This window comes from Puma concolor, chromosome C1 (genome assembly GCF_028749965.1).
Source record: "Puma concolor isolate L17-30 chromosome C1, mPumCon1.1.hap2, whole genome shotgun sequence".
Classification (NCBI taxonomy): domain Eukaryota; kingdom Metazoa; phylum Chordata; class Mammalia; order Carnivora; family Felidae; genus Puma; species Puma concolor.
The window spans coordinates 99769539-99784564 of record NC_141674.1 but is presented as its reverse complement, the minus strand read 5'-3'; the positions used below and the strand labels follow the sequence as shown (position 1 = coordinate 99784564).

The following is a 15026-nucleotide window of genomic DNA, read 5'->3' as shown; positions in this document are numbered from 1 at the left end:
TACTGGCCTTCAATGCCTCAACTCTTGTGTGGGACCCTACGCCCCCTTTATACAGTCACTGGACTGGTCATTTAAAATCCAAGTCATAAATAAACAAACAAAATGCAAATCATATCACCATACCCTACTGCTCTGGGAAAGGCCAACTGTCATGCCTTTGATTTTAGAATAAAATACAGATTCCTTGCCAGCTTTACAAGGTTCAGTGATCTGACCCATTCCAGCCCCTCCTAGCCTGCCCCTGCCCCCCCCCCCCCCGCTTCCCTTCCCCTTCAGCTGTTTGCATTTTCATCCTTCGAGGAGCTCTCTATGGCTCTATTTCAATATTCTGTTTGTTTCCTTCAGGGCACTTGCTACCATTTGTAATAATCGTGTTTATTTATCTGTTGTGCACTTCCTGTCTTTGACATTAGGTGCCGTCCCCCAATGGGTACATCCTTTGTCCATTTGGCTCCTCGCTCTACTCCCAGTGCCTAATGAGCATGTATCTACCCATGAATGAGTGAGCAAATGAGGTGAGCAAAGGCAGGTATTGAGAGGTGGGTGACACCAAGCCATTTCTTGGAGGTCATCATCCTGGGCCCATTCCAAGAATATAAAACATCGGGCACAAGAAAAGGGGAATGGCCGGAGCAGACTGGCAAGCAGGGCTGAACTTTCACCTCTGGCCGGCACTGGCCATCAAAATCACCCTCTCCCCTCTTAGAGAACACCAGGGAAGCAGCTAGAACCACACGACCCAAAGTACGGTTCAGGAGAACTGAGGGCAGGAAGGCCAGGGCACGCGTGCCCACCGATCAGACACAATCACCCCGTCAGCGGTGTTGGTGCCGATCCAGCAGGCAAACGCCGGCTACCAACCAATGACTAACACTTTGTGTTGACCCAGTGCCCTCCTCTAGTAAGGGCACCAGCATAGTCCCGCAGGCTCAGAAAGGTACATTCACAGCTGCATTTGCGAGTGGAAAGGTAACAAGCCCACCGTCAGTGGGCTGGAGCACCAGTCCTGGGCCGCAGGCCGATGCCTGGCCCCCCAGGGGTTCTTGTCTCCATCCTCCCCGGCAGACACTCAGAGCCCGAGCGAGGAGAACACATCCAGTGCTGTCATCAGCTCGGCATCAATGGCTTGGGGAAGGCTGATGACAGCTTGTCCCCGAGAGAGGTAGCTCGTGAGGGCTGAAATGCTTGCTTGGCTCTAGGGAAGCTGAGATTGGACATCTTGGGGTACAGTGTTCCCCCCTTAAGTGCTAGTGGGTCAATGTCATCTCCTGTGCCACACGTTGCTTCTCTCCTGAGCAGGATCCTCCAGGGAACAAGGTCGAGCCAGGATAAAGCGTCCAAGAGCCTCCCAGGCAGGGGCAGCGTCAGGGCAGGCCGATCTGGGGGTTCTTCAGGAAGAGAGCCAGCTTCTGGGCCACGGTGTCCAGTTCGCCCGAGCTGGCATGCTGGAGCAGGTTGCTCTTGCGCACGAAATAGTGCTTCAGAAAGTGCTGGCTCACACACTTGTGCAGCTTCCTCACCAGGCGCAGGAACGCTTTGCTGAACACCTGCCACTCCTTCGGGTGGGGGTATTTCTCACAAGTCCAAAAGAGCACCGTCTACGGAAGGAAGAGGTGGTGTCAGACATCGTTCCGGGCAATGGAGGAGAAAGTCTTCGGAAATGGTACCGGGCTCACGCGGCCGTGGAAGGAGGGAGAAGGGAGTCAGTCACCCAGGACAAGTTGGTTCCGCCATGATTTCACGATCCCCACCCTCGGGTGGGTTCTCGGCCTCGCCCTGCAGGTCTCCTGCGCCTCTTTGATCATTGTTTCTCTCGCCACCGGTATCCCCAGTTACCACCACTCTCCTTAGATCTGCAATTTCCCCACTCCTGGCGGATGCCTTTGCCTACTACTTTTCAAGGAAGATGGAAACCCTCACAGCAGCAAAACAGTCCGCCTACATGCACATCTTCCTCTCTCGCTCTCTGCTTTGACCACCCCCCTGGCCAGGAGAACCCCCAAACAGGGCTTGGGATCTCTCCTTCTGGGAGCTGTCTGCGACTGACTTCGCTCTTTCCTGCCCTTGCCCTTCCTCTGCTGGCTCTTGAAATTATTCTAAACTCTCCTCCCCCACTCCTTGCCCCAGGGCCACGTCTGCCTCCTAACCCCTCACATCTTGGCAAGTGAAGGCTTCTCAAAAGAATCCTCTCAATTATCTGTCGTCATTTCCTCTCCGCTGACTGCCATCTCGATCCACTGCAATATGGATTTTTCCGCCATCGGTCCTCAGGGCCCGTGGTCTCCATGTTGCTAAGTCCAAGTCCAACAGGCCTTGCCCAGCAGAATGAGGTTCTCTCACTGGGGCTTCTCAATGGGGTTCTCTCTCACTGGGTTGCCAAGCTTCTGGGCTCTCTGGGTTTCTCCAGGCACCACAGCTACCCCTTGGCACGCTATCTGCTTTCTCTACTTCCCAGTGATGGAGTTTTGGAGGCTCCGTTCCATACCCTCTTTTTCTCTTGGTCTCTTTTCCTTCCTTCCTCAGCAGCTAGAATCCCCACCGAACAAATAGAGGTCACTCACAATTTCTCTTCCCAGACCAGACTTCTCTGACCTCCTCTCCTGGTATCTCTTGGGAATCTGAAAGTTATCGCCACCAACATGTCCCAGCCGGACTCACGACCCTTCTCCCCACAAACCTGGTGTGTTTCCAGACTTCCTTATCCAGCCAGTCAGGCAAGACTCAACCCGGGAGTCACCCCTCCCTCACCACCCTCATCAAGTTCTGCCAGTGCCTCCAAAGTGTTTCTCTCATCTACCGTGTATGTTCATCTCCACTGTTTTCTTCCTCTCCCATCTCACCTGGGCCTCTGCCCCTATTCTTGTCCCCAGTCTGTCACCACCACGCTGTGGCCAACGTGATCTTTTTGAGTATAAATCTATGTTTCTTCGTGTCTGAAATACTTTAGGGCCGCCTGGGTGGCTCAGTTGGTTAAGTGTGTAACTCTCGATTCAGGCTCAGGTCATGACCTCATGGCTCAGGAGTTCGAGCCCCACATCAGGCTCTGCATGGACAGTGTGAGGCCTGCTTGGGATTCTCTCTGCCTCTCCCCTGCTTGCATGCACATGCACTCTCTCTCTCTCTCCCCCTCGCAATAAATAAGCAACAAAAAAGAAACACTTTAAAGACTTCCCACCATCGGTCAATGAAAAACCACAATCCTTAACATGGTTTGGTTTGCGAGGTTTGCTCCCTACCTTCCTTTCCAGCCTCATCTTACCCTCGTCCTCCCTTGTTCTCTCCTTCCAGCCCCACTGGCCCCCCTCTTCCACCACAGGGTGACTTCTTTCATATCTGACTTCTGTGTGGAGCACACTTCCTTCCCCAGTATGTCCGGGAAACTCACCTGTCAGATCAAATTTCCCTGCGATACCATTAAACACTCTCTTCGTCCCGCACTTCCCATAAGCACTAGTGATCACAGGAGTAGCCGTCTCTGTATTCATTAATGTGATTCCCTGCTAGATTGTAAACTCCATCAAAGAAGAGAGCGATACCTATTTTAATTGCTGTTACATCACTAGCACCCAGCAGAGGAGCTGGCCCATGGGAGGCAGTCAATAAACGCTTATTGACTAAGTGAAATAAGCAATGTTATGATTTAGATGTTGAGCATTTTTAAAATACAGCCTTGACTAAGAAAGAAAAGAGCAGTTTTGGGTTCACGGCAAGACACTGAGTATGTTTTGATTTAGAGCACATCGTGCAAAGTAAACGAGTCGGAGAGGATATCATGCTAGTCAAGATAACCTAGATACAGAATAGTCTGGGGCACCTGGGCGGCTCAGTCGATTAAGCATCCGACTTTGGCTCAGGGCATCGTCTCGCAGTTCATGAGTTTGAGCCCCACATCGGGCTCTGTGCTGACAGCTCAGAGCCTGGAGCCTGCTTCGGATTCTGTGTCTCCTCTCGCTCTCTCTCTGCCCCTCCCCAGCTTGCAACTCTGTCTCTCTCTCAAAAATAAAGAAACATTAAAAAAAAAGATAACCTAGATACAAAAAAGTGTTTTCATGCCTCTTGTAGTTAAGCATTTATCTCCCTAAACAAACCAAAACAGTTAAGCCTCTTATAATCAAGCCCCTGTGCCTTTGAGTGGGTTTTAGGAGCAAATAAGCCAAAGAAGGATAAGCTCTTGTTCACCTGGAGTTGCTCGGGAAAGAGCCACTTTGGGGAGGTGAGAAACTCATCAGACAGTGTTAGGCTGAAGGTGGGGTGACAATAAGTGGCACGACCTTCCTGATGCTGTTTTGCAACCAGTCTCTTCTGTTTTCCCCAGGCTGAAGGCTTGGCAACGATCCCGCCCACTCAAGCCATCATCTGGATGGTGTCTAACAGCACACGGTCACCAGCCACGCCCATCCCAATGTCTAAATGTGAGGGCATCCTGCCCTTGGGCCACAGTGGGAGACTAGAAGAACAGGCAGTTAGGACTGTTTTTGCCCTTCCTGCCCTTCTCAACAAATAACCCCCCTTTACAATGCCCGTTCTTGAGAGGGCACAATCCTGTGCCTTGGAGGTGAGCTCGGGAGAACTGAAACAGAGCACCTTTAAGGAGTTGCCCTAAAATCCTCTAGTGACTGAGAAGCCACTGGAATAAAAGTAAATCTTCGCATGTAATGCAGTTTTGACCGCAGTCAAGGGCCGGGAGGCCTGTGGTGGCCCTATTCAATCTCGTCTAAATTATTCATGTCACTTAATGTGTTTCCATCCATCTTCATTGTGAGGCAATGAAGTCAGTGGTTAAGATTAGGAGCTTCAATAGGAGATAGAATGGAGTTTGCAGCTCAGCTCTGGCTCTTGCTAGTGTGGCCTGTAGAAAGGCCAGGAGGAAAGAAGCTAAACCAGCAGAATGAACTAGACTACCTTCAGGAAGCACATGTCCTCAATCCAGGAATACAGGTGAGTGTTTTTAGGGGAATGTGCTCGGTGTTGAGAATGTTGAGATTCCAGAGAGAGGCACAGCTATGTGCAAATGAGATATTAACAGATTCTTGGGCAGGTCAAGAGGGACAGGTTATTAGGGAAGATACAAAAGCAAAGCAAAGACTACTGATTTCATGGCGGGGGGTGGGGGAAGCTCAGTAGAATGTGAAGGCATTCATTCATTCGCTCAACAAGTATTTACTGAGCAACTACTAGGTACACAACATTGGGAGAGATCCTAAGGGCTCGTTAGTAGTTGCCCTTAAATAGCTTACATTGGAGCTGGGGTCAGAAGCTCTGACCCCAACACAGGGGCAGAAGATGGATGTCCACTGAATGCCAAGGGGCACAGCAGGAGCGTGCAAGGAAGACACACACACAGGACCTGTGCTCACCTTGTCGAAGGGCAGGGAGAACGGACAAAGCTCCCGGACAGACGCTAGCTAGGCTCGGGCTGTGCTGTCTCTAAGTCTGCCTTCTCCCAACCTCAGTGTGCCACACAGCCTGTTCCATGAACGTCCAGTTCACGGTGTATGGTTGGAAATTTGCAAAAGAGGAGCTGAGAGTGTGAAAGTCACCTCCCCAGGGGGACCCCCCCCCCCTCCACCAGCCCCGATCTCGCAGCCCAGGTCAGGCTCTGCTGCTCTGAGCCCTCACGGAATGATGCTCCCGTCCTCTCTGGTGCTCCCCGTGCTGTGTGAGGCCACATGCACCTGGAGGACCATCTGACAAATGTCTGTCTGCCCCGCTAAACCATAGGCTCCATGGGAGCAGGAACCGCTTCTGTGTTTGCTCATCTTGTGCTTGTGGAGCACACAGCAGGTGCTGGGGCAGGTGTGGCCCATAGTAACCTCAATAAACATTTGCTGGGTGAGCGAGGAAGGGCATTCATGAATGTTGGGTTTGGGGGTGAGGGGAGGCAGGTGCCATAGGGTTTAGGGAAACCCCTGCCGGCTGATTTGGAACCTGGCAGTTCGGGTCTGTGGCAATGCTCACGTGGCAACCTCACCATTTCCCAGATCCTCCTCTGCGCGGCGGGCATCGGAGCACCGGTGGCCGCACCTGTGGGGACTGAGGGAGTCCTCACACCAGGGAAACCTCGAATCCATCTGAGGTTCAAGCAATTTGCAAGACTTCATCAGACCGTGGGTTTCTTAAAGGCGGAGGCTTTGAGTAAATCAATGCTGAACCCCAGCCAAGTTTCTGGCGCATCGCGCTGGTTTGTTGCGTGAAATAAGTTGAGGGGAGAGATGGAGAGAGAAGAAAATCTGGAAAGGGCAAAAAGCAAGAAAAGGAAAGAGGGCAAGAAGGGGAGGGCAGGGAGGAGGCGGAGGCCATTCAGCCTGGGCAGGGCTGCGGCGGGCACACATACAGCCCGGGTTTACACATCTCGGTAGTGAGCAGTAACTTTGGGATGGCAACCATGGACACTAGGGTCTTCTCCTGAATTCGTCGCATGCACACACACACACACACCCACACCTGTCGTGAGTGGCTCCGGCCGGGCCCTGCAGGGCATACAGAGAGGACCCGCCCAAATTCGTGTGTGCCCACTCACCTGCAGATGGTGGGACGTGATGACAGGCCTCTTTCCCGGACACCAGACGTCCTCCTTCATCTGCCTCAGGGCCTGGAAGCACTTCCTGCGGCAGCCCCCGTCCTCATCCAGCTGGTCTAGCAGTACCTGCTCAGCCTGCAGGAAACTCTGCTGCCAGTGATAATTTGAACAGGCCAACAAGGCAAACCCAAACGACTGGGGAGAGAGAAAACCATCAGGAAAATGAGACGGACGGGGCTCGCCGCAGCAGAAAGCCCTCTCTGAAGCCATCCGCTACTCTGGTGGGGGGGGGGGGGGGGCTGCCAGCAGGCAGGCTCTACCTCCTACATGGGGGATGCGGAAGGAGCCTCGGGACAAGCCCCCTTCCCGGAGCGCAGTGAATGGCAGAGGCTGTGCCCACTTTCAACTGGTTCTCCACGTTAAGCCCGAACCAGAATCACCTGCGGAGCTTCTTACACCACAGGTTGCAGGGCCCCGCCCAGCAGGCTTCAGTCGGTAGGTCCGGGGCGGGCCCGGGAACCTGCATTCCTAGTAGGCTCTCAGATTCTGCGACCCACACTTGGAGCACTGCTGATCTCATGACACCTCATGTTTCCTTCCAGAGCTGGTTCACAGTCAGTGATGCTGTGGGCGGCTAAGCTGTGAGCCCCCGGCTCCCCAATACCTTGATACACTCCACTCGTTGTCGGGAAGGCCAGCGCTTCAGACAGGGAGGCCAGCGAGCTTTCTCGGGCCAGACGGTAGGGATCTCCACCGTGGGGACCAGCTCTAGCTCCACCTGACATGTGGAGGTTTCCACAGCAACCCAAACTGCGGAGAGCTGCGTCAGCATGCTGACCTTACCTGGTGGGAAATGACAACGAGGCGATGAGAAGAGAAAGCCTGGCTCATTCCAAGAAGGAATTTGGGGGCGGCGGCTCTGACCACCTGATTGCAACTGGTGGGGCAACTTTCAAAAGTCAGGAGCCTTCCAAGGGTGGGGTGCTTATGTCAACACTAGACAATTAGCTGAGTAAATATCGATAGAAACGTTGCTAGAAAATCTCATTGTTAGTGAGTGTTTCTTTGTCCTTCCTCCCCCACCCCCAAGGTTTTTGTGGTACATTTTCTTTTTTTTTTTTAATTTTCTTTTTTTTCAACGTTTATTTATTTCTGGGATAGAGAGAGACAGAGCATGAACAGGGGAGGGGCAGAGAGAGAGGGAGACACAGAATCGGAAACAGCTCCAGGCTCTGAGCCATCAGCCCAGAGCCTGACGCGGGGCTCGAACTCACGTGACCTGATCGTGACCTGGCTGAAGTCGGACGCTTAACCGGCTGCGCCACCCAGGCGCCCCATTTTCTTTTAATTTAATTGATTCTTGAGGCGCCTGGGTGGCTCAGTCGGTTAAATGTCCGACTTCAGCTCAGGTCACGATGTCACAGTCTGTGAGTTCGAGCCCTGCATCAGGCTCAGGCTCTGTGGTGACAGATCAGAGCCTGGAACCTGCTTCGGATTCTGTGTCTCCCTCTCTCTCTCTGCCTCTCCCCTGCTTGCACTCTGTCTCTCTCTCTCTCTCTCTCAACAATAAAATAAAAAATTAATAAATTCTTTTCAGAAGGCTCAACTGAAGAAAAGAGACACAGAAGACAAAGAAAAGACGTAGTATTTGCTGGTAAAAATGAAATCCAACCATTCTTCCATGCCCCCTCCGTTTCATCCAGATGTCCTGACCTTGCTGGGGACAGCCTCCAGTCCCCTTACTCCTTGACCTGCCTCTGGTGGGGTTCGGCTGAATCCACCTCTCACTTGACTCCCAGTCTCTCAGATGGCATGGCTTTGTACCCCCATCATTAAGCCAGTCTAGCCTCAGATGTATTTGTCATCCTGAGCCCTTGTAATTATAAAATACTTCAAAGTGTTCATAGCCATTGGCTTAAATGGTCGAAGGAGTGGCAACAGGCCCCCACTGCCTCTTCCAACCAGGCAGAGAGAGGGAGAGAAAAAAAAAGGCATCTGGTAGCCTCTTCCAGCTCCTATAGGAGGACTCACTGCTAATCCGTTCTCCCTTCTTTCAAAAGATACGCAGTGGTTTTGTCTGTCTGTCTGCCCTCATTACAGATAAGGATGAGCGGTCTTGAATCGGGATCTATTATTGTTCTCTTCTTCGCTCAGAGAGGAAAATGGAACTCCCTCACTAATTGTGTCAGGCTGTTCGAAAGGATCACGTCCCTCTCCTTGGCTGGGGTGTGATAAAGAGCTTATTGTCTGCATATCATCAGAGCTGCCCAGACAGGAACATGGCGACGTCTGGCACCTTGGCATCATTTACTGAAAGCATCTCATCAGCCTGCCCCGGTTTGAATCTCTCACTTGCCCTTGCATTGTTACCAGTGTTGCAGAGGTAAATAAGAAGTTAGCGCATGCTGGGCCAGCCTGCCTCGCCCACACCCTACTCCTGCCTGGCTCTGCTTCCTTGCCGTGTGACCCCATCTCTCTCAACCTCAGTGTTCTCATCTGTCAAACAGGTAGGAAATTCACTCTTACTCTACAGGTTTGCTAGGCGCATCGCATTTTCCATGAAAGCATCCTACACGTGGTGAAAATCCATTAAACGTGTGCCAATTCCATTAGGGAACCTTCCAGAATGGTTCTGTGTAGACAAGCAAACGCACATTCAGATCCGTCTTTTTCTCCACACGTGGGAGTGCACATTGTTCGGCACTGTGGTTTCTCCCTTCATTATCCAGCACAAGGATTTTTCACAGCTCTGTGCGCACACACGTGAATGTACCCCACTCTTTTAAAGGCTGCGCAGTGGCCCAAGAGGCAGAGGTAGCACAATTTATTTTGTCAATTTTCCCTTGTAATTGACATTATTTCTAGTTACTTACTATTACAAAGCCCATGGCAGTGAATACCCTTGTACATATTTCTCTTTCAAAAAAAATTGTTTTAATGTTTATTTTTGAGAGAGAGACAGAGACACAGTGTGAGCGGGGGAGGGGGCAGAGGGGGAGGGTACACAGAATCTGAAGCAGGCTCCAGGCTCTGAGCTGTCAGCACAGAGCCTGACACGGGGCTCGAACTCACAGACTGTGAGATCATGACCTGAGCCAAAGTCGGACGCTTAACCGACTGAACCACCCAGGCGTCCTTCTCTTTTATGTGTAGGAATGTATTTCTAGAACCTGGAATTGTTGGGTTGTCAAGTTAAGCACATTATAAAAATGAAAACAGACTATAATCGCGCTTTAAAAGGGAGGCACCAACTTACACTTCCAGGAGCAATGCGTGCAAAGGCCAGTTGCACCACACTCACCCCTACACTGAGCACAATCACACTTTTTCATCTCCGTCAACCTATGAGGTGTTTTAATGCATACTGCTCAAAATATATGTTAGATGGAACATGTTTTCCCTCTTTTATACTACTACTTGTTTATATTCTTTTTCTCGGGGTCATTTTTTTTTTTTTTTTTTGGTCACTATTTCTACTGGTCTACTCATATTTTTTTCTTCTTGGTTTATAAATATTCTTTTATAATTAAGGGAGTTAGCCATTTTTTCCCAGTGTGTGTGTGTGTGTTCACATATACCACACGGTGGTACACAGTTTAAGATTTGGGGATTGTCAGATTTAATCAGTCCTTTATGTGTTTAATCAGTCCTTTTGTGTTTTGGCACAAGTCAGTGGTTTCCAAATGTGGCATCTCAAAACACCGAGGTACAAAACATGTCAGTCGGAGGGTGTTGTAGAAATGTGCTAATAACAAAGATCTGTGGTTTGTGAGGAATTTGGTTTTTAAAAAGTGTATCCACGTTTATGGAGCATCTGGGTGGCTCAGTCAGTTAAGCGTCTGACTTCAGCTCAGGTCACGATCTCACGGTCTGTGAGTTCGAGCCCCGTGTCGGGCTCTGTGCTGACAGCTCAGAGCCTGGAGCCTCCTTTGCATTCTGTGTCTCCCTCTCTCTGCCCCTCCCCTGCTCACGCTCTGTCACTCTCCTCTCTCTCAAAAATAAACATAAAAATAGTACCCACATTTTTAAATTAACATCCAGGAAAGGGTGCATAACTCAAAGCCCATCGTAGCTATGCCAGGGCAGGAAACCACTTAAATCTAAGCAGATGCCGTATGGATTCCATTCTTTGGTGCGTCACGGCGGAAAAAAGAGCTAATTTCTACTGTGGGGATCGAACAGATGTTGGGAGCACACGATTATGGTCTCACTTTAGGGGCATGGGCTTCAGGTTAACACCCACCAACGCAGAGGATTTCTAGAGGCAAATGGGAAATGCCAGAAACTGCTCTTGTACTTTTCTCGATCCGCTCACCTGAGAGCTGACGGGTTCCAATTGCGTTTTCTACCAGCTTCCGGAACACCTGGAGCACCTTGGCGGGCACAATATCTCCCTCAATGTTCACGTCTGCCTCATGCCACTGCCACTGGCTCTTCATGAACTGCTCCGCCTCCAGCCACTGCCGCAGGCCCTCTGGGTCCTGCAAGGGACAGGGGAGCCTGGTGCCCCGCAGGGTGTAGTATCGCCAGCGCTGCTCCCTGGCCTCCCTGTACCCCACCAGGCCCTTTACCGGGACCGTGACGAGGAACTGGCAGGGGGCCAAAACCTGGGGTCGAGAAGGGAGAGAGAAGTGTGAGTTCACAGACTCAGAAGGTCGCAGAAATCCTCAGGGAGCCGGCCTGTCGAACCGGGCAGCTCGGTGAACCACTCGACCCTCAGCAACGTGCCGAGACGGACAGAGAGCTGCACCTGTTCATCCCAGGAGGCGTCCGTCCTTGTGCCACTAACCACCGTGATGCCTCGGGCGGGCGAGAGGACTCGCTAGTCCTGGGTGTCAGGAAACTTCAAGGAAAAGAGCGAGCCTGACTTGCAACCCCAGAGGGCACCTAAGGTCCGGGGGAGAAGAGAAAGCAGGGAATACAAATAGTACACGCTGTGCTCTGCGCGTACTGAACACCGCAATTCTCACGCATCAGACTATGTGATATTCCCAGTCACACAATGAGGCGGCGGGCTTTGTTAACACTTCCCAGAGGAGGAATCTAAGGCTCAGAGGGGCTCTGAGATCTCCCGAGGGACACACAGCCATTCAGTGGTAGAGCCAGAAGGTGAACCTGAGCCCTCTGATGGGCTGGCTCTCAGTCAGGGGGGAGTGGCCTGGAACGGGCGAAGGGTCTGGCAGAGGAGGGCACGGGAGGGGGTGAAAGCATTCAGCAAAAATGTCCCTCTTTCTTTTTGCCTGTACCGATGACCCACAGCCCGTTTTAATGATCGGTCCTTACAACATCACAGATGAAACAAAAGGCAGTTGCTGAGACCACGTGAGCCACTGAGATGATTCTAAGCTTCATGGGATAAGACAATCAGAATCTACCTACTCCACTTCTACAGGTACCGGTTAGGCAGAGGTCAGGGTGAAAGTGGTCAGGTGCGAAGTCCAAAGGAGAGAACACACTGGCCAGCAGCACACTACGCCCAAAGGGAGCTTGACACTGTGGGCCACATCACGTGGCAGTCTACTCCGTGCCGTACCTTCCCCCACCAGTCAGCTGCACACTGGAAGAGCCACCTCCCTTACATGGAAAGTTCTGACAGCGGTATTTGGTTAACCTTTGCTCAGGGCCCTGTCACTGGGCAGTTCGGGGGTGAGCAGCAAACTCCGTCTCATTCTCAGAGATCAACAGTGTGATCCTTTAGATGATGGATCCACATGACTTCTGAAGGCCACAGAAAGGCAGTAGGATTAAAAAAGGGAACAAAGCGGGGCACCTGGGTGGCTTAGTCATTTAAGCGCCGGACTCTGGCTCGGGTCATGATCTCACTCACAGTTTGTGAGTTTGAGCCCCGCATCGGGCTCTGTGCTGACAGCTCAGAGCCTGGAGCCTGCTTCAGATTCTGTGTCTCCCTCTCTCTCTGCCTCTCCCCCATCTGCGCTCTGTTTCTCTCTCTCTCTCAAAAATAAATAAACTTAAAAAAAAAAAGGAACAAATCTAAACTATAGCACTCACAATCAATACATTATTTGAGTTCGCTTGCATGTGAATTCAAGAGTACAACTATCATGTTACTAGTCACATCAATGGTGCTTAATTAACACTCGCTGAATGTGGTCCAAGATAAAATAAAAGCAGTTTTTATATTCCCCACTGTAACTATTTTCAAAATTTAATATGCAGGACATCATGTACATAAATGCAAGATGTATTTTAAGCTATGGATTCTAAGTGAGACCACAGAAGGAAATTTCCTCAGAATTCTAGGAAAAAAGGCATTGTGTTTCTACTCCACGTCACTGGTCTGTATTTGTCTAATACAGGTTGGAAGAGTGAAAGACATCGGCAAACGATGTTGTGACATGTCAGGATCCAATCTAGTTTTGCAATGTTTATCCCGGGGTGAATTTCCCAAGCTCGGCACTCTGACCCCAAATCCACAGGTTCCAGAATCTTGTGGGTGGTCCTTGTGGCCAACAACCTTGAAACGTCCTGGACCAGTAAGGGTCTTCTGTTCGGGTGCTATTTCTTCTGCTTATCCATTTATTCACTGAAGCTGGGTGTCCGCCATGGGCCACACACTATGCTGGTGCGAGGAACGGAGCGATCAATTAACATGAACTTTACAAACAAGGAGCTTGTAGTCTTGTGTGAGAGACAGGGCATGAATAGGTATATCTTTAATGCGAGTGAAAGGGGTTCTTACGTGCCATAAGAAAAATTGAGATAAAGGAGAATGAGAATCAGAGCCTCACTTCTCTCATCACTGAAAGGCAGTGAGCCATGTCTTTTCCACAAGGAGGCATGAGTGAGGCTATTTCTGTGACAATGGCTTGGCCCAAACAGCAGTGTCGCAGGAAGGCTGGCTGTCACCCAGGGCCCTGGCCACTTAGAGCCCTGTCCGCAGTGGGCACAGCGGGGCTGCTGCTGCCGTTTCTAAGGGCCACCTCTTCCTCTTCTTCCTTCCCCCACTTGCAACCCATAGACCCTCACTTTCAACTGTTTTCCCACCAGTGCCCTCAGTTCCCTCGCCCCAGCCCTCAATCTATGAACTAGGTGCTTCATAAATGAATGTGAAGTTTAACTAAACTTCAGGTGTTATAGCAAAATGTGCTTTGGAATCAAAAGCCCCGGGCTCAGTTCCAACTTTAGTGCCTAATAGGACATGATCAAGTCACTTGACTTCTCGAAGGCTCCATTTTTATCATCCGTAGAGGAGGAACGCGGGGGTTCACATGAGACAGCACCGATGGAGCGGGCGTGTAAATGATAAATGCTAAGAGCACCTGTGGTACATGAAGGCTTATCAGTATTCTCAGCAGTGTGACGTCCGTCGAATGCCCAGACGGGCCCACCCACGTTCCCTGGCTCTCTGGGAGGCGCTTGCAGTACAAGTGAGCCCTGCTTACCTTAATGTTCCCATTGTATGTGTCAGAGTAAGGGACGGCCTGAAATCGGAGGTCTTGGAGGCTGATCTCTGCGGTCAGATGGTGGACGACCCTCTGTACCTCCTCCACAATCTGCGAGATCTGCTGGCGCCTCAAGTCCACCTGCGTGACAAGGGATCAGCACAGGCGGTCATCCCCGGTGCAGGCTCCAGGCACCGGCATGGGGAAGTGACAACGTGGGCCCAGTGCTGGGTGACCACAGGAGTACACTCGAACAACCCTGCCCACCCAAGAGCTCCAGGGGAGATGAACTTGGGTGTGATGGCACCTGCTCGTGGCTCAATGTTCTCCTCTAAACTGGAAGCATTCGTTCAATATTTATCCAGCACCTGCTGCGCGGTGAGTGCCCACCTAAGTGAACAAGAAAATAGCGGACAAGATAGACTTGTCCTCGTATATACAGGACATATGTATATATGTGTACACATACACACGTATACACATACACACATATATACATGTATATATGTACACACAGGTATGTGTATGTATAATCTAATATCAGGTATGATAAAGCGCATGTAGACAAATAAAATAGGATAAGGGACTAGAGAGTAAAGGGGCTGCTATTTTAGATCAGGTGGCCAGGGAAGGCTTTGCTAAGGAGGTGACATCTGAGTGAACCTTATCAACGACTGGGGAAACCAACCCCAAGACCCGTAAAGCGGGAGCATGCTTGGCAAGGCTCAAGGACTGGCAAGGAGGACCCTGTGGTTGGAGCCTGGGAAAGGGAAAGGAGGGTGACAGGGGATGAATTTGGAAAAGATGGCGGGACCAGGCCATCCCATAGGGCTTTGTGTGCAGCGGTGAGATGATAAAATAGGGTAAAAAGGCTGCTATCCGGGTTGGTGAAGATTAAGCAGTTCAACGCTTGTAATCATGCTTTAGATGGTTTCCCACTTACTTTGTCCACAAAGGATGGCTGTCTCCACCCTGGTACTCACCCCTCCTTTGCTACTAGATTCACAAGGTGCGTGTTTGCTTTCCTTCAGACTCCACACTGTGAGTTCCCCAGAACCAGAACTACCAAAGATATATACCTTCACAGATACTTAAAGTTTAGG

The 15026-nt window shown here is 50.9% G+C and overlaps 1 protein-coding gene across 2 annotated transcripts in view; it reads right to left on the bottom strand.

Annotated features, from left to right (window-relative positions):
* Nucleotides 1–532: 532 nt before the first annotated feature.
* Nucleotides 533–15026, bottom strand: part of MAB21L3 (mab-21 like 3) — a 70229-nt gene continuing 55735 nt past the window's right edge. Inside the window, exons 2-6 of one of the 2 annotated variants that reach the window (XM_086717916.1) lie at nucleotides 13924–14064; nucleotides 10836–11127; nucleotides 7185–7363; nucleotides 6521–6715; nucleotides 533–1598 (exon numbers count right to left, since the gene is read on the bottom strand). In XM_086717916.1, the coding sequence (XP_086574042.1) occupies nucleotides 1365–1598; nucleotides 6521–6715; nucleotides 7185–7363; nucleotides 10836–11127; nucleotides 13924–14064 (1041 nt within the window). In that variant the 3' untranslated portion in view covers nucleotides 533–1364. Of the gene's footprint in view, nucleotides 1599–6520; nucleotides 6716–7184; nucleotides 7364–10835; nucleotides 11128–12668; nucleotides 13101–13923; nucleotides 14065–15026 lie in introns of those variants that run through there. The other variant, XR_015255020.1, reaches the window with a different exon arrangement.